The sequence below is a fragment of the Kryptolebias marmoratus genome, linkage group LG17 (assembly GCF_001649575.2).
Source record: "Kryptolebias marmoratus isolate JLee-2015 linkage group LG17, ASM164957v2, whole genome shotgun sequence".
NCBI lineage: Eukaryota > Metazoa > Chordata > Actinopteri > Cyprinodontiformes > Rivulidae > Kryptolebias > Kryptolebias marmoratus.
In genome coordinates this window covers 7,398,672-7,421,788 of record NC_051446.1, presented here as the reverse complement: position 1 = coordinate 7,421,788, position 23,117 = coordinate 7,398,672, and the positions used below count along the sequence as shown (strand labels likewise).

At 37.7% G+C, this 23,117-nt stretch overlaps 1 protein-coding gene across 1 annotated transcript in view; it reads right to left on the bottom strand.

Moving 5' to 3' along the window:
- Positions 1 to 23,117, bottom strand: part of ca10a (carbonic anhydrase Xa) — a 408,567-nt gene that overhangs the window by 237,012 nt on the left and 148,438 nt on the right. Inside the window, exon 3 of the mRNA XM_037981003.1 lies at positions 9,057 to 9,199. Coding sequence (XP_037836931.1) covers positions 9,057 to 9,199 — 143 coding nt within the window. The remainder of the gene's footprint in view (positions 1 to 9,056; positions 9,200 to 23,117) is intronic.

The window sequence follows — 23,117 nt, the reverse complement described above, 5'->3', positions numbered from 1 at the left end:
TGAATGTGGTGGAATATCTTCTGCTCTGACTGCAGCTGGAGGGACACTGCAAGAGGACTGAGACACCTGTGAGCGCTGTGGAAAAGGGGCCCCATGGCAGCACACACTGCTTGTTGAAAATGTTCTTTCAATGCAGACTCCAAAAGTCTCTAATATTATCAAAAAAGTTGTTGAATTTGTCACTAGTCACTGAAAAAAAAAGTTGCTAGAGGGGTCTGAAAACTCGCTAAATATAGCGACAAAGTTGCTAAATTGGCAACACTGATTGAGTCATGTGAACTGATTATCAACCCAACTGCCAACAGTCAAAAAAAAGAGAAAGTGGAACATGGGAATACCATCAGAAAAGCAGATAACTGCACAGACAACAGCATCAGTGGCCATGTTTATTTACTCTTTCAGTGGTGTCCAAACATTTTGACACACAGGCCAAAATTGTCCAATGTAAAATACTTGAGGGTCACAGAAATTTGAATTATGAAATTGAAAATAATATATATATATAAACATTTTTCATTAAAATATACACAATATTTTAGTGAATGGACAGAAGTATAGTGATCTTGGTCTAAAATGTCAGGAATTAGATATGTTTAATTAATGCAGACCCAGAATGCAGACAGACTCGGTGAGCTCAAAACCAAATGTTTCTTTATTCGAACAGGAACTTCACAGACAGGGACTGTGTGGCAGCAAACTTCACACAAACATAAGAGTTCACAATGGAACTTAAAGTGAGCTTCAGACTTACATAAGCAGCTACGAAAGATAGATTAATGCACCAACAGTAGAGGGTGGACTCGAAGGGAATATAAAGGGTAAAGCTGTTGAACTGAGTGGGAACACCTGAGGTAATGACAACTGAGAACCGGTGAGCAAGGGCAGGGCAAGAACCAAGAAGGTAAGATACTAAATAAGTGAAAATACAGTGAAAAAAACTAACACAAGGATAACAAAGTACAGAATGCATATAAATAACCACAAAAATGCCAATAACAGTCAATTAAAACACTTTCTTGATTGAAAAAGAGTTCTAAATTGTTGTAGATCCATCCTCTTTCATTCAACCATTGCCTTTACCTGCTTTTTCCTTTCTGGGTCACAGGAGAGCTCTTGCCTGTCTCCATCGGTCATTGTGCGAGAGGCAGGGGACACCCTGGAAAGGTCCCAAGTCCATCACAGGGACACATAGAAACAAACAACCATTCACACAGAGGAACAATTTTTGAAAATTACCTAATTACCATGCATGTTTTTGGTCTGTGGGAGTACCTAGAGAAAACCCATGCATGCAAAAAACAACATGCAAACTCCACCCAGACAGACTTGGAAGTAAACCTACAAACTTGTTGCTGTGAGGCGACAGCACTAAACACTGCCCCACCCTGCCGCCCTCATTGTAGATCTGAAACATAAAAAGTTGTGCAAACATTTGTCTTAAGAAAAGCATTTGATTCCTTGGACTTGTTAGGTCTGGTATTTTTTGTTTTCTTGTTTTTAGTCTTTTCTCAGGAACAAAGGGATAATATAAGTTCTTTATCTTCAAAAACAGATGCTATAAAGGGGTTGTGCTGCCTGGTGGTAGACCCTTAAAGTGAAAATTTTGTTGGATCACAGTTTGAATCCCACTTGAGAGAGTTTTTTGTAAAACTCTTTCAGACCCACATAATGGATGGATCATCAAAGATCTGTAAAACTGTTAAGCTGCAGCAGCTAAAACTGATTCATAGGTTAGGTTTGAAGGGATGCAATTAAAAGTAATCGAATTGTATGTAAATTGCGCCCACTCCATATTTCCTTAAGAAAGTCCAGTATCCCTCTATCAATGATTAAATCAACAGCAATGTTTTTCTTTTAAAATGCTTGCTATATTTAGCCAAGTTTTATAAATGGTTACCCAAAAGTCTTCTTTTTGGTAAAAGTTGCTAATGGTTTGTAAACCTTTGTACCATGAAATTGGAATTATAAAATAGGGTGGTTAATTAAAAGACAAAAAACTTTAATTGTACCAAAAACTAAAAAAAATATATAAAATATCACCCTTAGCATTTGCAAAACGTGTTTATCTGCATCAACCTCTTAAGCACACAAGCCAAAATGTTATAATTCTTAAACTGCAGTCATGGGCCACACAAACTCACTGCAAAAAACTTGCGGGACACACTTTGGACAGTCTTTTTTTTTAACAGTTGCCCTCGTGAGAGTTTGACACATTTGACTTTCACTGGTTTGACAATTCATGTAGTCTGTGTCATAATCAAATTCAATTGTGAGATGCCTAAAGATTCCCACTTGTAGTCTGGGGAACATCATGTAGAAATATACATATACATATTTTCTTTTCTGCTGGACTAACCAGGTAATGTGAAACTGGCCGTTAAACAAACTCTGACTAGCCGTTAGCTTGTCAATCCAAAGTAAAAGTTTTCCATTCTAAAACAGATGCATTTGTGAAACAGTGTTTACATAAACCTCCATAATTCTTTTTTTTTTTTTTAAACTACTCCTAAAGTGCCTCAGACTGCACTGGTCTGAGACGTGCAAATATCTACAAAATTCAACAAAATAACTGTGTGAAATTGATGTCAATGTAAAGGTTTATAAAATATGTTTGCATGAAAAACTTCAAATAAATTTTTGAGACTGGAGTTGTTTTAAAAATGGCAGAAGTTCAACTTTAGTCTCAATTCCACTAGGAATTAGCCATTATTCCATGAATTTGGTCGCAATTAAGGTCTATTTGTCCTAACTGAGGTGGTTCAAAAAGCCATCTACAACAGGTAAGACATTAATTGTTTATAAACCCAAATCTGAACTATTACTTTAGCCTGTGATATTTATTTCTGACCGATTCCTCAGCTGAATCCATCACAGAACAAACCTGACAGCAGCAGCAGCACGAACGATGCTGCGCTGTACACAGCTGCATGCAGCTGCAAACAACCAGTCGTATCAATACATGCCATCACACTTTGGAGGTTAACGCCGAGCACAGAGGGAGCTGCAGTGACTGCCTTGCTGGCTCATTCTCCACAATGACTGGTCCACAGGACAGCAAAAGAAAACACCCAAATGTGGCTATTCCCTTCGGAGCGAAAGAACAGCTGCTTTTCAAGAGCCTGCTGTTTGCTATTCTACTCACCAGTCCCGTAATTAGATTCACAACTGCTGATGGGCCACAAAAACGCCCACATCAGCCAACCTGATGGTCAGATCTCCTTATCCTTCTGAACAGGGCAGCAGGAGTTGCTTTTTTTCATAAACAGGAGAGGAAAAAACAAGACAGATAAAAATCTTTTCAGAAAAGCTGTTGGAGCAACAAATATGATTTAAAAAACCTGACAAGTAGGACTTTGACAGAGTTTGGCTCAGTTACTGAGTATCACTCAGCTGTCACTGTCAATAAGGCAAAAACAGACAAGATCAGGAAAATAAAAACAAGAGGAAGAGACCACACCGAGTGAAAAAGATCTGCTTTTTGTGCCACTTGTAGATGCTTTAAATGCTGATCATCAACTGGTGGCCCACAGACCACATCCAGTTGGCAGGGTGGGGGATGGGGAGCAGAGTGGGTGGGCGGGTTGTTCGGATTCATTAAAAGTAACATTGCACTAGGCTGCCACTGTTAGCGACTAGTTTGCAAAGGGCATTTTTGAGGGATGCTCCAAAATGTCTCAAAACAATTTTTTTTGGGGGGGTTCTCAATTTTCTCGCGTGAGGTCCAGAGGGATCAAAGTCTTGTAGCTTGAGTGTTAAAATCAAGTTAACATAATTTAAATGATTAAAAGAAATCAAAAGCTTGACATATTTCCCGCTGCCTTTCATGCAACAGGTTTAAGCTAAAATCAGCTTTGGAGGTAAATAGTTTTAGCCATTTTGGTCAAATCTTGTAAATGATGTTCTACACAATCTCATGATGTTCTGCACAACCTCATGCAATAGTGCAATATTAGGTCATTCTGTGCTTGGAGTACGTGTTGCGGATGAGTCCCACCTACTTCCACAAATGGCTGAATTATAGCCATTTTTGCATTTGACCATATCAGTCGGCTGTGGCAGCCATCTTGAGTGGAGTTGACTCCAAAAGTTAATCGGTTCTAGATGTACACCCAGTGATTACTTTCTGAGAGTTTCATTAAAATCTGTTCAGTAGTTTGTGCGATATTTTGCTAACAAACACATACATACACAGACCAAAAACATTATCACACCATCACCTTCAGCTTTGGTGATAAACATATATACAGTAAATTGTAGTAAATTTATAACAATATAATATTAAACAAGCTATTTAGGCCTTAATCTTTAATTATAATTTTCTTGTTATTAATATTAAAGTTTGCAACATCTGAAGCTGGCTCCTGCAGACTCTGCTTAGAAAAAATTCAGGTCCTTGAGCAAATATTGTGAGTGACCCCTGTTGTAAATACATCTTTTGCTCCCAAAATGGGAGCAAAAGATGTTTAATCCTGTTTCAGGAGCGCTATGAATTCAGTAAAACGCCATGAAATAAAGGAGTCACTTCTTTCCCACCTCCGAGGCTCCACACTGATTAAATTCATTAAAATCTCTTCAACTAATTGCAGCTCATCTATGGCAGAGTAAATATTCAATTAATAGTGCCTTTTTAATAACTGTGATTCCTTCAATCCATCGCACACAGCCTCCCTGTCATTAATTAAAATTTCTCTTTGGAGGTCAATTCAATTCCCTTTTACTGTTCATTAGCCTTAATGCAGAGCAGCAAAATAATCTATTAAAAGCTGTGTTCATCTTCCCTGAGCCATGTTCATGGGTGTGTTACATATTAGTCAGCGAGTGGAAGGGGCTGGGGAGGGTTAAGCTTTCCCTCTGCTTCCCTCTTGGCCAGAAAAAAAAAGTGGGCTTGAGCTCTTCCCGTGTCAGGGTGGCGAGTTGAGCCCCAGCAAACCCGAGCGGAAGCTCTTTACCGGTCTCCATAGCGTGTTTGGCCAAGGCTGACTGGCTGCCAAACAGCCAGAGACGGAGCGGAGATGAATCAGCATTGACAAGGTGAAGCCAGCTTCGTGTTCGCTGGCTGACAGCTCAGGTGCTCAGAGAGATGGAGACACAACAGATTACATTTAGGCCACAGCAGGAAAAGGAGGGCAGGAGAGGGGGAGATAAAGGAAACTACGAGGGAGGGGAGGGAGTCCAAAATGGCTTTTTAAACTCTGGCAACTTTTCTTACAGTTAAGTGAGTGGGTTACTGTAAGCTGGTGTCATACAGCTGTTCTCAAAGGCAATCAAAGTGTGACAGAAAGGAAACCGATAAATTATAGTGTTTCAGATGAAGTGTGGTGGAATAAGGCTCAGCTGACAGTGTCCCTTTATAAAAGAAAACTTAAAAAGTGCAGTAGGTAGGTACAGTAGTACTTAGCATTCACATTATTATACTCTCTTGGCATAGTAAACAGCCTGTGAACTAACACTATACACGTCAGTTCAGGTGCCATGGTTACTCTGCCACTACACTCCACTGATGACCCCAATACTCTGCCAACTCAATATAAACCACTACGGCTTCACTATAAAAGTTCTGTGAATGCTCAGCACCATTCTGGACCAATCACATTCTGTCAGGCATCATCGGGAGCATTCTTAATACCCAGCCAAGACCCTGCGAAGACCATCCATGTTTTTTGTTACGTCAAAGCAGAGTCAGTATTCAGTATGAAGGGGGCTTTAGACCATGAGTCTAAGCCAGTGGTGTCCGATCCTGGTCCTGGAAGGCCCCAGATCCATGCCCCAGATGCTTCCCTGCTCTTCAGCATGTCTCCAGGTTCTGCAGAAGCCTGTTCATCACTCAGTTATTCAAATCAGGTGTGTCACAGCAGAGAAAAACCTAAAACATCTAAGATAGTGGCCCTCCAGGACCAGGATTGGACACCACTGGTTGAAGCAGTCTATGAAACCAAAGGTAGGCCCAGCTGTAGCAGCTTGGTGATTATGACAAAAAAAACACCATGTGGAGAGACAGCCTACACCTGCCATAGACAGAAAGATAGAAAGTATTTATTTCTTTTAACTCCAAGATTAACTGTCTGTTTATTACTATCACCCTGATGACAGAGGTACTGTATTCCAACATTCTGCTTTTCCAAGTTGTCCTAAACTTCTACTTAAAAATGTGGAGTTAGGTGAAAAAATGGAATTAGATTGTTTTGAGGACGTAGGGATAAACAATTTAAACACCTATTCAATTTATCTGACCTAATGTTTTGTAACTATAATGTGATAAAAGGGTAGATGTTCTCATAGAGAGCATTCATCTACGCAACAACAGTTGGGCAGGACTTCTGTGAGACAGCAAACATCATCACTAAATTATTTTATGGTTTTCTTGTCATTTGAAACAGGACAGAGTGGACCTCTGATTAAAAAAAAAAATGCAATGCCTAAAAAAGATAGATTACAAACAAATTTAAGACATGACGAAGCAATCAATTTAATCCTTTAATTCAAATCACACCTCTTTGCTTCTTCATGTTTTGTTTCTGTGTTTTTTTATTTACAGACAAATTGAACTTCATTAAATTGATTCTTTGGAGAGAATGTTAACAACTCTCCCGACTCTACAACAATGTTTATCTGTAGAATCTGTTGCCTAAGCAAATCTCCAAATGCCAAGGTTTGATTTGATGAAAACATTTTGAAGGTGGTGCTTCTCTTGAATGCTGAAATTGAATCTGTAACACGGGGGTGGGCAACTTTTGTTTCCAAAGGTCCACATATGGAACTGGGACTGTTGGGTAGGGCCGGACCAACAGGCTGAACTCAGATCTGTCAAAAATAAGTTTTATAATTAGCTATAAATATTTTCATTTTCTTTAGCTGCTAAGAGTAGACAATACAGCTGACAATAAAAATCTGCACCAGTCAGACTGAAAATTTAATCTTTATATATTTATTCTGGAACATTCACAAAGTATATGCGTGTTTTGCAACTTTTCGAATTCTAGTGACAAATTACCAAAATAAAGTACCTACTTTGTTGTATTTCTTTTTTCCGTTGACAAAAACCTCCCATCAGAGAACAGCTTGTTTGTTTTGTTTTTACTGTTTTGTGAGATATGACAAAACTAGGCCTAACTGCTCCATTTCTGTTCAGTTCTTGGAAGAAAGGCCTCAACAACAACAAAACTACTGATGTATGCCTGCTCTGTATTTCTGTGTTTAGTCTGACGGTGCTGATTCAGCATTCACACTTTTATTTTCCTGTTTTTTTTTTTTTGTTTGTTGTTGTTATTGTTGTTGTTTTTTTTGTACAATTATTTTTCCGTATATTGTTTGCAATCTAACTGCTTCTGCTTGCTTTGAGCTATTTTAGCCATTCATGTATCAAAATATTCAGCTCATTCAGGAGATGGGTACAAGAACTTGTGTTTTTTATAACTTTTAAACTTTTTAGAATATTTACCTTTTAATTGCAAATATTTTCCCCATAGAAATGCATTGGGATAGTTATTTCTTAAAGAAAAAAAAAAATCAATATATCAATATCAATATATATATATATATATATATATTGAAATGTATTACAGCATATTTGCTCTATTTTTGTTTCCTTATGAGAGTTTTAGTGTTTGGCTGGTTTTTGGGGGTTTTTTGGCTAGATTTGCCTAACTTTTTACTACTTTTAGCTTTTAATGATCATTTTGCTACTTTTAGATTTGAGCTAGTGTTTTGCAACTTTTAGCTAATGTTACAGGGTTTTTTTTAGCTTTTATTCAGCATTTGACTTATTTTAGACTCAATTTCAGCTTCTCAGTTTCAAATTTTAGCAAAGTGATTCAGCACTCACCATTCACACTATTTTTGTGAAAAATGCAGTTCCTCTAGTTTAATTTACAATCCTTAAGGACAACATTTTGTTCTCTACAAACTAAGCTAATTGTTTTTTCTGCTGAATTTAGTAAATCAACACTTAGCAGTCCATGGCTTGATAATAACATGACATTCTGTATCAGTCTGTACTGCTGACATGACATAACTCCTAAATCTCTCACAGACTCTGCTATCAGTGGAGAGACTAACTCCAATTCAGCACAGAAGCTGATGTAAACACCCACTGACCTTAAAAATAAAGGCAGAGATTTTGAATTTGCGTGCAGAACGATTTATAGCCTATTTGATTTCTGATTTTTTTACTGACCTCCCATGGGCAACATCAGGCCCATGGTGTGTAAGATACCCATGAGTGCTCTAACACTTTCTGCTCCAGCCTCATTCTGCTGCTTTAATCCAAATGATGCAGTAAATCAACAATAAAACTGTAACCATGGACATACTGCAGGGTAGCGACACAATGACGGATTCTAAGGGATATAAATCCCCCATCAGAAGTAAGACCTGATCAAAGTCCAGTCCAAGGACTCTATCAGGGCCTGTTCTGAGATCTGTTCAGAGAAGAAATACACAGCTGCAGCAATGTGCCATGGGTGGTTAGCTGCAGTGTGTCCCATTGTTGCCCAAGGCCAGCCCCATTCTGACTGCTGGAATAAAAACATAAACTACTCATAACATTAATCTTTCTATGCAAGTTTGCACTTTTGAAGGCAGCCCATCTGTGAAGGCTTCCCAATTAGGGGCTGTCATACAGCATATGATGGAACAGATTTCTGTCCTTGGTGCACCGCTATATAGGAGAAAATAATAAACAATATGCTCAACTAATCTGTTGTTAGACTGCAGGGTTTCATCACCAAAGTCCTCAGGATACCATTCAAGCTTCTCTTTAACCACAGCACAAGCTTTGTACATCCTTAAATAGGTGAATTGTGTTGCATTTTATCTCCAAAGGAGCACCCCTTAGACAAATAGCTCACATTGTCTGCCAACGCTAACAGAAGCACAGATTATTGATCAGGGGAACACACCTTATCAAACTACAATAGCTCTGAAACAGAACCAACACAAAAGCAGCAGAAAAGTGCAGCGGCACATCTTGGAGAACAAATTGGACAAAAGAGCAGCTACCAAAGGCCATTCATTCATCAAGCCGACAGCCAAGATAGCGTCCGTGTTTGTGTGTTTACCTTTCGTCCACCCGTGTTCAGCTTTATGGGTGTGAGGAAGGGGTCAAAGATCATGTGGCTGGTCTCGATGTTCACGGGAGACTGCCTCTTTCCGACCGAGCACAGGTTCCAGGCTGAGTTTACCAACCCCCAGAATGACGGCACTGCAACAACAAAACATGCATCAAAAGGTGAGCGTCTGCACCAACGAGATAACGTGTTCCGTGCCACAATGTGTGCCACTGTGGCACTTTTTATAGTTTTTCCCTTAAGTTTCTACCTGACAGACTCACAGCGAGATGTATAATACCAGGTTTTAGCTAACATGTACTGGGATGGTTTCTAGTTATTACGTTTAAGTATAAATCAATTGGTCAAACCTTGAAAATAACATTATGTGCATCACAAGATGTCACAATAGGAGTGTGTGTTTTGAACCCCTCTCAGGTGCTGTCACACCAAATTTTAGCTCAATATCTGTATAACTGATTAAGCTGTAGCCATTTTTGTGTTGGCTAATGGGGATAAGCTGTGACGGCCATCTTGAATCTAGTTGACTTCAATACATTAATGAGATGTAGATGTACTGTACAGCTCATGATAACTTTCTGCAAGTTTCTTTAAAATGTATTCAGTGGTTCATGAGATATTTTGCTAACAGACATGAATATACACAGACATGGGCAAAAATCGTATCTGCCTGTTATCTTTTGACAGTCAACTATAATAAATATACAATGGTTGTTGGTTAATTTTGTGGTCATACAAAATTTTTTGGACATTGTAAAAAATATTTCAACTTTCCGACATATGTAGGCAAACTGTATACTTTGTATTTGCAGACGAAACACGAACAAATTTCAAGCAGATTTTACATTCAAGTAATCAACAATAAAACATTAAAGGAAAAAAAACAAGAGTAAGAAAAAAAGGCGATACCTAAAAAAGTCTTGTAACATTGTGAACTAGAAGCACTCAGAGAGTGCAAACCTCTGCCAAGGCTATAGGGTCATTAAAAAAATAGTCTGATCTGGATCACCACCAAAATTAAATTTATTTTCTTCTGACAACCCAAGCATTTCATCAAAATCTGCTCAATAGTTTTTAAGTACTCTTGCTAATAGATAAACAAACCAACCAACACTACTGAAAACATAACCTCCTTAGCTGATGTCACAAGAACTTATTCAGAACTAATTTGGGGTTGTTCTCTTCCTCAATCAGTCGGTCAAGGCAGATATCTAAATTCTACTTCAGTGACACGAAGTTCAATTTTCAGTGAAAAACTGAATGGTGTTTCTGCTGTAAAATATTCCTGACCTATAGAGCTCAAGACAGAACTGTGTTTTCTCACTCATTTCACCAAGTTCTATTGTTGTCATTAGGAACATTTTTCATTTATTTTTGCTAATTTTAAAATGTTTGTTACCATATGTTCAAAATGAGATATTCAGCTATAAATAAAATAATAAAACTACATTTGTTTTAGCTTTTAGCTTTACCTCAGTCAAGCTGAAAGCTATTCAGTGAAACTTCAAGGGAAAAAATAAGACATTGTAAACAAAAGGTTGCAGCATCGTTATCAGTGACTCAAATAACACACAGTTCTACAATACAATAGTTTTATACTATATTTTATGTATTAGTACTTTGCTCTCAGTCTTTGCTCTCACATAAATCACACCTGAGGAATTATTTTCATAAAAACACTTGAATGTCTTTCATTTGTGAATTAATTACTGGTAGATTTTTATGCGCCTTAATATAGTATTTAATGTTTGTGGAACTGAAACATATTTGCTGTATTGTTGCTAAAATGTTACTGTGGAATTACTGACATGTTTGGAATCTATCATATAATAGGACAAATTTTAGGTGAAAAAATGAGGTTACATCAAAAAACATGGAATTTAGAAATAAAAATAGAATTTAGGAAAATATAGAAGGGATTTTAGAAGGCCCTACAGGCAATAAAATGCAAAGCAGCTCTCTCAAAATCTTTTGTGGCCACACTGGAGTCCCACAAAAAACACAAACATTTTAAAAGCAGGGCCTGCATCACATCCAGCAAACCACTCAACAATAGTAAAATATTTGATACTTTACCAAACTCTCACACAACCCACGAAAATGTTTATGTGTTCATCAATATTCAACAATCATTTGGCATTGTAACACACCCTTAACCTTCAGCTTCTCTCCTAATCAATCAGAGTGGCAAAATAAACCACAAGGTGGTCCTGGTTACACTTAGCTGGAAAAGGTTTTTTTTATGTTTTCTATTTGACAACACTGACTATGGAGTTCAAATCCAAATAAATTTGAACTGAACATACAGTATTTAATTTAAATGAATTTGAAAAACATGGAATTAAGTCTGTATTTAACTGTCTTGAACTTGTTGTATTCTCAATTTAGCACACCATGCTCACTTTTATATATATATATATATATATATATATATATATATATATATATATATATATATATATATATATATATATTAATTGAACCTTTTTTCATTTACAGGACTTCAAATACTGCAGTTCTTCAAAGCAGCAGGAATCTCAGAGACATAAGGTGGACTTTGCACATCTGCGCCCTCACTCTGCGCAGATAAGACCTCAGGAGCAAACACCCACAGACTCAGACTCACTAGAACCAAATTACAAATCAGGTTTTCACGCAAAACTGTTTCCCCTTTTTACATGTGCATCAGAAAACACCCTAATTTAAATGAAAATAAATTATAATATGTTTGATGTTACCTTTTATGTGCTCTTTCTCTGAGTGTTGTAGTTTATGGTTTTTGTCTCTTGTTAAGATTTAGAAATCCTTAATAATTCCAACTGACAAAAATCAATTTATGTTCCTACAGGGATGTCTTGAAGAGAAACTGTGAGTTGAACAATTATCAGGTCTACTCTGTCAAAATGTTTATACAAAAATATTCATATTTTTTATCAGCTAAAATTACCCATGAGAAGCACTTTTATGACACTTCACCTTGAAAGGATCTTTGTTTGTTTCTTTTTCATTTGAACTTGGAGATTGGTATAAAGCAATCACCACCAAAGACATTTATGGAAAGGTCGAATGTTCAACATGTTTCAGCTTTGTAAATAAGAAAAATTGTAACAATATGTTTTACTAAAAATAAAACCAAACCATTTATCCAGATGTTTGTGCAAACCACTAAAAAATCAACAATGAAGAGAAATACATATTACAAATTTTAGATTCAACACTTGGTTTAAAAAAAAGCACATCAAGAAATTGACTTACATGCCAAAATAATTTAACCTTTTTCAGACGTGTGAGAAGTTCACTCGAGCCCCCTTCACACTGGATGATGACTTCACTACACACTTTATGGCCTATTAGAAAGTGACTGGATCACAGCAAATTTGTAAAATGTCCATCAGTGTGAAGGCAGTCATATAGCTTCTATGCTCTTGGTAATCAACAAATAAGATTTTTTCTATGATTTTCTGCTGTGTCATGTTCTCACACTGTAACACAATTCATTTGGATTGTATCAGGATGGAGTTCATTACTAGAAGACCACACAACTCTTGCAGGATGCTAACCCCAAAGGAGTCTAAGGGGATCCTTTCATCTTGTGCCTGTGTCCAGGTCTGTGAAGCTCCCAGGGATGCCTCTCAGCCAGTTCCTGTGTCCAAGTCCAAGGGAGTCCTGGGGGAACGAATCTAATCTACTTCCTGTGTCCAAGTCTGTGGGGGTCTCAGGGAACACCACCCACCTTGATCCTGTTTACACATCCAAGAGGGTCCCGGGGGATGCTTCTTAGCCTGTTCTTGTGTCTGGGTTCAAGGGAATCCCAGGGTACAGCTCACACCTGGTTCTTGTGTCTGAGGGGTTCCCAGTAAATGCCTTCCAGGAGGTTCCTGTGTTTGACTTTGAAGGGGTCCAGGAGGGTGCCTCTCTGTCAGTTCCTGTCTCCAAGTATGAGGGGGCTCAGGGGGGTGACTTTCTGCCAGTTCCTGTGTCTGAGTCCAAAGGGGTCCAGTGATATGCCTCTCCACTGTCAGAACTTAATAACGAATGCAAGGGGGTCCCACAGGATGCATCTCTAGCCCCAGCATTAGGGCTGGTTGTCGTCCTAAACTGTTGGGTTCCTGTTTGACTGTGTTAAACTGTTTCATTGGCCTTGTATGATCTGCAGAAATTTCCTATATATTTGGGAGGTTTCTTGGTCTCCACCATCAGTTTCAGCCTCGTTGTGGAGTAGAAAACACCGCTGAGTAGTATGGGGTTTTCTGTGCAGAACTTCAACCACATCCACCGTTCTTCCGTTCTCGTCCAGCAAGCCTGACCATGATGAGAACAAGTGCTTCTTTCTTTGAATCCAAATGATGAATGATAGGCAGCTGAGCCTGGCATGATAATTATTGATATGAGAAGAACATGGCTTTGTTGTCTCGATTTCATAGTTAGATCATGATGTGATCGTTTGGTTGTAGTGACAGTGGCAGCAAAAACTTAGAAAGCTGCCGGCTTTGTGCAGGTGTGATGGGTCATAACCTATGTATGAGGCCAGTGTAGCCAGTCCTGCTTCAGATTTATGATGACCAAACCACAATGATCTGCGTGGACCCCATGTCATACTATATACATTGCTACATGACTCCCCTACACTTTTCCCAGGAACCTGATAGGCTACCATCCCGATAATAAAACACCACAACCTAACTATCAAAGTTTTGTACATACCCACTATTAAAGGGGACCCACTGCATTCTTAATAACCTGCTGAAAACCTTGCCATGAGCCTTGCATAGACTATCCACATTCTGGTTGATTTTTTTTGTTGTAATCTTGAGTGAAGGGAGCCTTACTAAGAAAGTCTATTTGAATACAACAGCAGTATCTCAGACCTTTTAGGTGGTTCAGTACCAAACACTTCTAAGGGTTCTCTGTGAGTTGTAAGGCCTGTCAGTTTCTTAATTGAGTGGTTTTAAGGATCTACATTTTGTCGCACCACTAATCAATGTACATTTATGTATGAACCAATCACATCCTCCCACATCAGTCAGTGGTCCCCACTTAGAAACCACTGCAGTATCAACATCATAAAACACAAGATGTTGAGTTTGATCATCTGTGTGTACATTTTATATTTTATAATTCGGTATATCCAGCACTGAAAATATCAGAATAATTTTTTTCAGAACCGATGACAACATTGTCCAGGTCATCTGAATGGTATAAAATGCCTTAGAAACTTTTGGTCAGTCAGCATTTTGATTCAGGTTCATTAAAAATTTAAATGCACTTCCTGATGGTTCAAAATTAAGTGAAAATTTTCTTTCTTTTTTTTTTTTTTCAAGGCCAAAAATTGACCTTTTAAAAACAAATGCCACTATAATAAATGAATAATAATCTATTTTAGCAAATGTTTTAACATTGCATAGTATTATTTATAAAAATCATTATTGTAAGCCTTTCGGTGGCAGGAAATAATGGTTTGCCCTGTGTGTATGTACAGTGCCTTGTAAAGGTACTCACCCCCTTGAATTATTTTTGGCTTGCTGTCATAAATCTGTCATGATCACTATAAATTGGCCTTGTTTTATAAAAAAAAAATATTTAAAAAAACCTTCAGGGTCAAAATGAAACTAAATTTCTTGACACAAGTCTCTAAACAATCTATACAAATATGTCAAGATTTAATTTGAGTTTTCTTTAACAGTGGCTTTCTCCCATAAAGCTCAGTCTAGTGAAGAACCCAATCAACAGTTGTTATATGTACAGTCTTTCCCATCTCACCTGCTGAAGCTTGTACCTCCTTCAGAGCTCACAAGTGTCTTGGTGGTCTCTCTCACTATTCTCCTTCTTTTCTATCTCTGCTCCTGGTGGAAGGTGGACCTGTTTTTTCTCTCCGTCTCTTTCTCTCCATCTCCTGATCCCTCCCCCCCTGCCCTGCTCTCTTTTCGGAGCCTCTCTTTGCATATTCTCTGAAAATTTATAAACTTTGGATCTGGTCAGCTGGTCTCTCAACGCAACTGATCAAATTTTCTCGACAGGAAGACTGGGCAAGGGAGAGCCCGCCTGCCTAGATGGGGCATTTTTTGCTGGATAGACAATGGATTCCTGGCAGAAGTGGAAGATTGTGTGTCTATCAAATTTTGTCAGTGGGGGACGTGGAGGATCTTTACATATTTGGGTTTTTGATAACAGGATTTCTGCTGTTTGGATTAGGCCGTTACCTGACATATCGTCAAACTCGTTTGATGGGTTCGGCGATAAATCTTGGAGAAAGTTGCTTGCTCAGAAAAGGCAGAATGGACCTGGAATTTGGCTGTTTGGATTCGCCATTGAGAAGTACCAGCAAGACTTTCAAGGCAGACAGAAAACATAAGTCAGCCTGACCCAAAACAATTATTGTTATGTGAATCTTGTCTGGCCAGCTATCTTTAATTTCTCCCTAGATTTTACGTAAACAAGATGCTCTGCCCCCTCCCTTGCCTAAGGACATCTGTGGATCTGCTCTGGGCTGACTGATAAACATTTCATCATATTGTCAAAGACAATGGCCTCTGTGACGTGGTACATGGACTTCTCTACAAACACACACACACACACAACACACCACACTGTCTTCCACTGTCTCTACACACACACATTTTCCACCGTCTCTGCCTCGTCTCTGTCACCCCACTCGCACTCCCTCTCTCTCTTCCTTCACTACCTTAGTTTAGTTATCTTAGCAATTCTTATGTTGGCTGTCAGCAGGCCTTTTTGGTACTATTAGTTAGCCTCTTGTACCTTTAGTTTAGCATTATCATGTTTCAGTTTATGTTAGCTTATTTAGCCTTCCTGTACATTTAATTTAGTTTAATTTATCTTAGCTCATATTTTACATAATGTTAAATTGTTAGATTACTGATTGCTGTTTAGTTCAGTTTTAACTTTATTTTGATTTCATTTAGATTATCTTAGCTATTATTTAGCTATTACTATCTTAGTTCATGTTTAGATATGTTTAGTTTCATGACTTTATTTAGATTATCTTATATTTCATTTAGAGTATACATGATTGATGTTTTTTTTATTTCTGTATTTCTATATTTCATTTTGATGTTTTTATCTGTATTTGATTCTGTACCTGATTGTTCTGTATTTGATTCTGTTGTTGTTTCTGTGTTGCAAAGCACTTTGGATCGCCTTGCTGCTGAAAAGTGCTATATAAATAAATTTCACTTCACTTCACTTCACTTCTTCAGTCACTCAGTTTGTGAGGATGGCCTGCTCTTGGTAGATTCCTTCCATTTCTTGATGATGAATTTACCAGAACTCCTGGGGATGTTTAGGACCTTTTGTATCCATCTTCTGACTTGTAATTTCCAATATTCTTTTTTCTGAGTTTAATTAGGACAGTCTTTTTTAATATTTATGCAACTACTTGTTTTACAGCAAATATTTTTATTTAAGTGGTATTACTTTGTAAAAATGTAGTTTCACTTTGACACTAAAGTTTGTTAAAAAAAAATTGTAAAGAACACCAATTTATAGTGGTCATGACTGATTTATGACAGAAACAAAAACATCCAGGTGAATACTTTTGCAAGGCATTGCACATATGTGTGTGTGTGTGTGTGTGTTTCTCTGTTAGTTAAATATCTAACGATCCACTGAACAAATGTTAATAAAACTTTCAGAAATTATTCATTGGATGCCCATCTACAACCGATTATTTTTTTTTAAGTCAATCCAGTTCAAGATGGCCTCCACAGCCAACTGACATTGAAAACCACAAAAATGGCTATAACTCAGTCAGTTTTACAGATATTGACCTAAAGTTTGGTGGTATAGCAGCTGAGACTGGTTCCTAACACCACCTTTGAGTACTAATGATTGCACAAGATCTTTGTTTAAAAGTTTACCATTAACTATTTACAAGTAGTAATTGGATATACCTTTACAAATCTTTAAATTTTGAGCTATTCCAATCAAAGATGGTTGCCACAGCTAAACAACAATAATTAACACATAAATGGGTATAACTAAGCCAATTCTTGCAGCTTTTGAGTTAAAATTTGATGTGGTAGTAGCTGAGAGCCATTCACAAGGCATACTCTGACTGTGATATCTTACAATATCGCATAATGTCAATTTTGAGCTTTAAACAGCGGATACAACTTATTTCTCAACATAATCTTAGTCTAAAACTCTGGCATGAAAGGTGGATTACAATATGCATTCCTTTAAGGAATGTCAGGCCTTTAATTTTTAATTAGTTCTATAATTAGGATAGTAAATATGATGTGTGTTTGTATGTTTGGCAGGAGAAATCACAGATCCGCCTATTATAAGTGAACATGTGTGTTTAGTGTAAGGCTGAGCGAACAGGATGGCTCAGTGATTGAATGTCAGCTCTGTGGGACTGATCCGTATCGCAGTCAGTCACTCTGTTATGTAAGACTTGGCCACCGGGACACAAAATTCAATTCCTCTCAGGGAGAGAAATAGATTCTCATCAGTATCAACCCCTGGAAGAGGCAGCTTTTAGCTGAAATATGTGCCGCTGATGCTGAGAGCTACATTTTTCCCATCGGAAGACAACACAACAAAATGACTCACTGGTATTGTGGTATGCAAATTTTATGAAGAATTCTAACCAACATATAGATAATTTGATAATATGCAAATTTGTGAAAAGTCAGAAGGAAGCTGTCACAACGCAGCATGAACTCAGAGCTAAAGGCTGAGCGAGTCAGTGAGTCCTCGCGGCTTTAAGCTCCAGTGTTTGTGTTGACGTGCTCTGCAGAGGAAACATTAACTCACTGTTCAAACAGAATAAGGAAGTCAGGTGAACTGAAGTAAAAGCCTACCACAAACACACTGTTAGCTTGGAGTGGATTTCATAGTTTCTTCGAATAACTACACTTCAGCAAATAAACAAAGCACCATATGTCAGGTGAAAATGAAAAATGTGGTTGTTTGGTTGTAATACTAAAGCATCTAGTAAATAATGACCTGACTTTTTGGTTTCTCTATCTTAATGACACACTGTTTACCAAATGCTGTGTTTTTTGCAGTGTGTATGAGAAATAAAAACTTTATATTTATATATTGTCTTTATTGGTATTTTTCCCAATTAGGATGCATTTGTTTTATCTTCATTTCTTCAATTCATTTTCAGTATGCACCATTCAATCTAAATATGCACTGCTCCAAGATACTGTTCCTGCTATGCCGCATAACTTAAGGGGCCTGCAGTGGGGTGCTAATAATAAAAGAATTAAAAAGTTCAAATCTTTTGAAGTGGGGTTATGACCAATTAATATCTTACCTGTTGTAGATAGCACTTGGTATGACCTCAACTTGGAGAAATAAGAGTGTAATTCTGACCAGACTGATGAGCTAACAGCTAGTCTGAACAAAGCCACAATCAAAGTGAATTGGTGTTATCACGTTGACATGTATTATAACTAGAGACGGGACTGGAAGCTGGAACTTGAAGCCACAAAGAACAAGGTCTTCCTAGTTGTTGGCTGCAGTATGAGTTTTAAGTCCTGCTCCTCAATAAGTAAGGAATTTTCCTGACTAAAAAACAAAAATATATACATACTTCAAATAATTTTTGGCAAGTGCTGAATCTGGTTGATTCACATACACTTTTAGTTCCAATTTGTTATTTGAGGCTTTATGTTGTGCTGTGATTAACTGCGATGAGAGTATGTAGATGGAACTTTCGTATCAGCTCCATGTCCATTGTTCACAGACTCTGGCTACAAAAACAGTATGGAAGAATCCCCAAAATGAACATTTTGGCTTAAATTTTGGACAGTGAAAGTCAATGGAACCCATTTGTCTATATTTATTTGCGACAATATGTCGTCTGAAAACATCTCCAATCTCATTGCTGTTCATGTGGGCGTTATATCATAAAACCCCTACATCACTGTCATCTGTTTTATAAAACATAGTTGCTTAGATAAACTTCACAATCACAAACAGCAGCAGGAGCTAGCTGTAGCACTTCCTGTGCAGCCTGGGGTACTTTTTTGTAGGAATGTTGTTATGTTTCTGTCTGTCTTTAAACATCAAGACAAATTAAAGCTTGAAACTCAGCTAGGCTATTTGATTTCTATCAAATTGTTCTATAAAATATAATTTTAAAATAAAACAATGATGTTTTAATGTCTGTGTGTGTGTTCATTTGTCTGTTGTGGTAGCTAAATATCTCATTAACTAGTGGTCAGATTTCAATAAAACTCAGAAAGTAATCTATTTATGTACCTCAATAACTGATTAACTTATAATGCTGCCTGTCTACTTTACAGTTATAGATTAAAGTTTGTAATAGCTAAGACTGATCTCTAACTTGAACTCTGAGGGCTAACTAATTGTAATTTTTTTTTTTTAATTGCCATTAACTGTTGGTGTCAACTCTGTCTCTTGGCAAAATATCTTATGAAAGACTGGGTGGATTTTGGTGTAAAAAAAACTTTTAGAAAGTAATCAGTGCATTTATATATATACAGCTGATTACTTTTTGGAGTCAACCCAATTAAAGATGTTTGTCACAACAAGCTGACATTAGGAAACACGTAAATGGTTATAACTCAGTCAATTTTAGAGATGTTAAGCTAAAATTGCTGTGGTAGTTAATACGTTAATTCACAACATATACTTTGAGGGCTACACAATGTGCAATGTCCTTACCTAAAACCTTGGCATTATCTCTTAGAGTCGAAACTGTCTGTCTGTTAGCAAAATAGCTCACGAACAAAAGAACAAGTTTTTATGAAATATTCCATAACTAATTATTGAATGTACATCTACAATGGGTTAACTTTTAGAGTCAACCCCAATTTAGGATGGCCATCACAGATAATCAACCTCAGCAAACAGCAAAATAGTTAGAACTTAGTCAAATCTACAGAGATTAAGCTAAAACTTGATGTGGTAGCAGCTGAGTCATTCTCAACACATACTATAAGAACTAAGATGTCTTGCGAGATATCACAATATTGCATGATATTGTGCATAATGATATTTTCAAAGTTTGACCAAAACGGCTACAACTTTTCTTCAATGAATGTTTGACCTTTAATTTGATTTGATGTCATAAAAATTCTTTTTATCATATTCTTCTGTTTAGTCTTGTTGGTGCATCAGAAATGTAATTTGTTACCTGAGATTAAAGAAACGTCATGTTATGTGACATATTGTAAAAAGATTACAATAGCACGTTTTCTCCAGTGGAAGTTCCTGGCACAGGATGTATCTTTTGGGTGCAATAAACTGTCCAATAACAACTATTTTTGTTTCACTCTTTAAAAACGACCACATGATTTAGCATCAGAATACCTCTTATGCTACGTATATATGCAACTAATAAACAACAATATTCAGACTAAAGCCTCCTCACAAGCAACCTCAGCATTTCTGCAAAATGTGTACAGTCACTATCCCATAGGTGGAGGCCAATACAGCAGGACAGAATGGAAAAACATTAAAGATGGTTTGAGTCATCATTTGTTAAAAGGCAGCAATGAATTAGAGTGTAACATTATTCATCAGGAAGGGTGCCTGAAAGGGGAAAACAGGCCTGAATCATTCATTGAGATGACAGCAAATCCATGTGGAGAATGGGAATTGGAGTGTGAGCGAATTGATCCATTATACCTGGGCCCCCCTGTCGTAAATGTACACATAATTATTAGATGTTGATAGATTCCTGAATGCAGCTGAAGGCAGTGAGGGACATTACTCAATGCTGTAAGAGGCACTAGCAGCTTTGTCAATAATCTACACAGATCTGCCTATGGCACTCATAGGCATATATTTCACTTAGAGCTTATTGCGAGTATTAGTGCCACGTCCATTTCTTATTGGCAAGCAGTAAAAGTGCTGGGGGGTGGGGAGTTTATTGAGGTGGCCTTAAGCAGAAGTTGTAATAAGCAGATTCATTATGTGCATGTAAAAAGGGGCAACTGAGAGTGTAAAGATTCATTTCATAAAACTTTTTTCTTTATTTTTTTTACTTTAATTTTTTTACAATTTTGATTCCAAACACTGGAATATACTTTGGGTACGTCAGTGACAACAATTAACAACATACTTAAGCTTCCAACTACAAATAAACAATCACAGTCTACCATGAATTTATGAGGTCAGGCAGGTAATCCCCATAAACTATGATGTTTGCAGATGACATTGTGATCTGTGGTGAGTGCAGGGAAAACTCAGGTGTAGGAGAACTTGGAGAGGTGGAGGTATGAAGTTGAAAGACGAGGAATGAAAGTCAGCCGTAGTGTGTATGTGTGTGAATGAGAGGGAGGCAGGTGGAACAGTGAGGCTACAAGGAGCAGATCAAAAAGGTACAGGACTTCAAATACTTAGGGCTGACTGTCCAGGAAAACAAGGAGTGTGGTAAAGAGGTGAAGAAGAGAGCCCAGGCAGAATGTAGTGGATGGAGAAAAGTTTCAGGAGTGATTTGTGACAAAAGGGTGGCAGCAAAGGTTGAATGAAAAGTTTACAAGACAGTGGTGAGAGCAGCTATGTTGTTTGGTTTGGAAACAGTGGGACTGACAAAAACACAGGAGACAGAACTGGGAGTGGCAGAGCCGAAGATGCTGAGGTTCTCCTTGGGAGGGACAAGGATGGACAGGATTAGGAACAAGGTCATCAGAGATACAGCACAAGTTGAACAACTGGGAGATAAAGTTAGAGAGGCCAGACTGAGATGGTTTGGGCATGTGCAGAGGAGGGACGGTGGATATATAGGTAGAAGGATGTTAGAGATGCACATACCAGGAAAAAGACAAAGAGGAGATGCAGTCAGAGAGGACATGGAGGAAGTTGGATTGAGGATTGAGGACACAGAGGACAGGGAGAAATAGATGAGAATGATCCCTGAAGAAGGAACAGCCAAAAGAAGAAGTCTACTATGAATACAAAAGGTATTTTTAAACTATTTAGGATCACGTCACAGGCCTTAAAATCATTTCAAGTATTTGGTCTCTTTTTGCTTGTGTACTGCTAGTACTGTGGTAGTTTATAAAGGAATAGCTGATGATTTAGATAAAAGTAAAACTTAAAAATTAGTATTAAAATTATAAAAATGGAATGCACATTAAGGATATTAGCACTTTATCATTGATACACCTACTCAGGAATGGTTGCTGCTACACTGGTGGCGTCTAATTTTGTTTCCTTTTCCATTTTTTTCTGAGATTAGTGGCTTGGGTGATTTGCCAAAGTTTCTGCTGTTGCCCGAGTCTTGTTAGTCGATTGTTGTGTTTCTTAATTTGGAACTATAGTTTTAGGATGCATCTGAGACAGCTCTATAAGCTACCTAAAGTAGCCAAATGCCCTAGAATTACTAAGATGATGACTGCCATGTCAGCAATGGGCCACTCATCAGACAAAGTTTTAAGGGGGGGTAAGTTGTAGGATGCAATTTATTTGAGTACTTGGTCTACCAGTGACACTTCAGTGGTTTTAGGGCATCATACTGGAATTGTTCAACTGTGTCAAAGTCTAGTTTCGGTCCACATTTATTGAAAAAATCAGGCATTTCAAAGTTACTTTTGCATTGGACTGTGTTCAAATAACAGGAAGCTACATAGTCAATGTGGACAATGGACGGTGTCTAGTTAGTGGACGCAAACTATTTCTGTCTGTGTAGCGAGAACTTGATATTGCGGGGTCAAGTGGTGAGACTACAAATAACATCAGTGTTGTCACGTATGAAGGACTTGAAGCGTGTACATGCATAATCTGGGTGCCAGGTAGAAGTCTGGGATGTTGCTGTAGAAGACTACAGCATTCTTAGTGTTTATGCTAACATGTGACTCATCATTCCAATTTTCAGTTTCAAAGTAATTGTTTTTTGACTTAATAGGGAGTCTTGAGCAACATAAAGAAATGTGATTGGTTCATACATAAACCAACTGGTTGACCAATGCTCTTTCAACAACTGCACTATTAAAAGCTGTTACTTGCTAAAGTAGAAGCTCCTTAACTCTTGCCATTGTCTTTTATGACGTGCTCTTCTTTGAACCTGTCTTTACTCCTATAACTCCTTTTGAATATTTGTAGTGCACT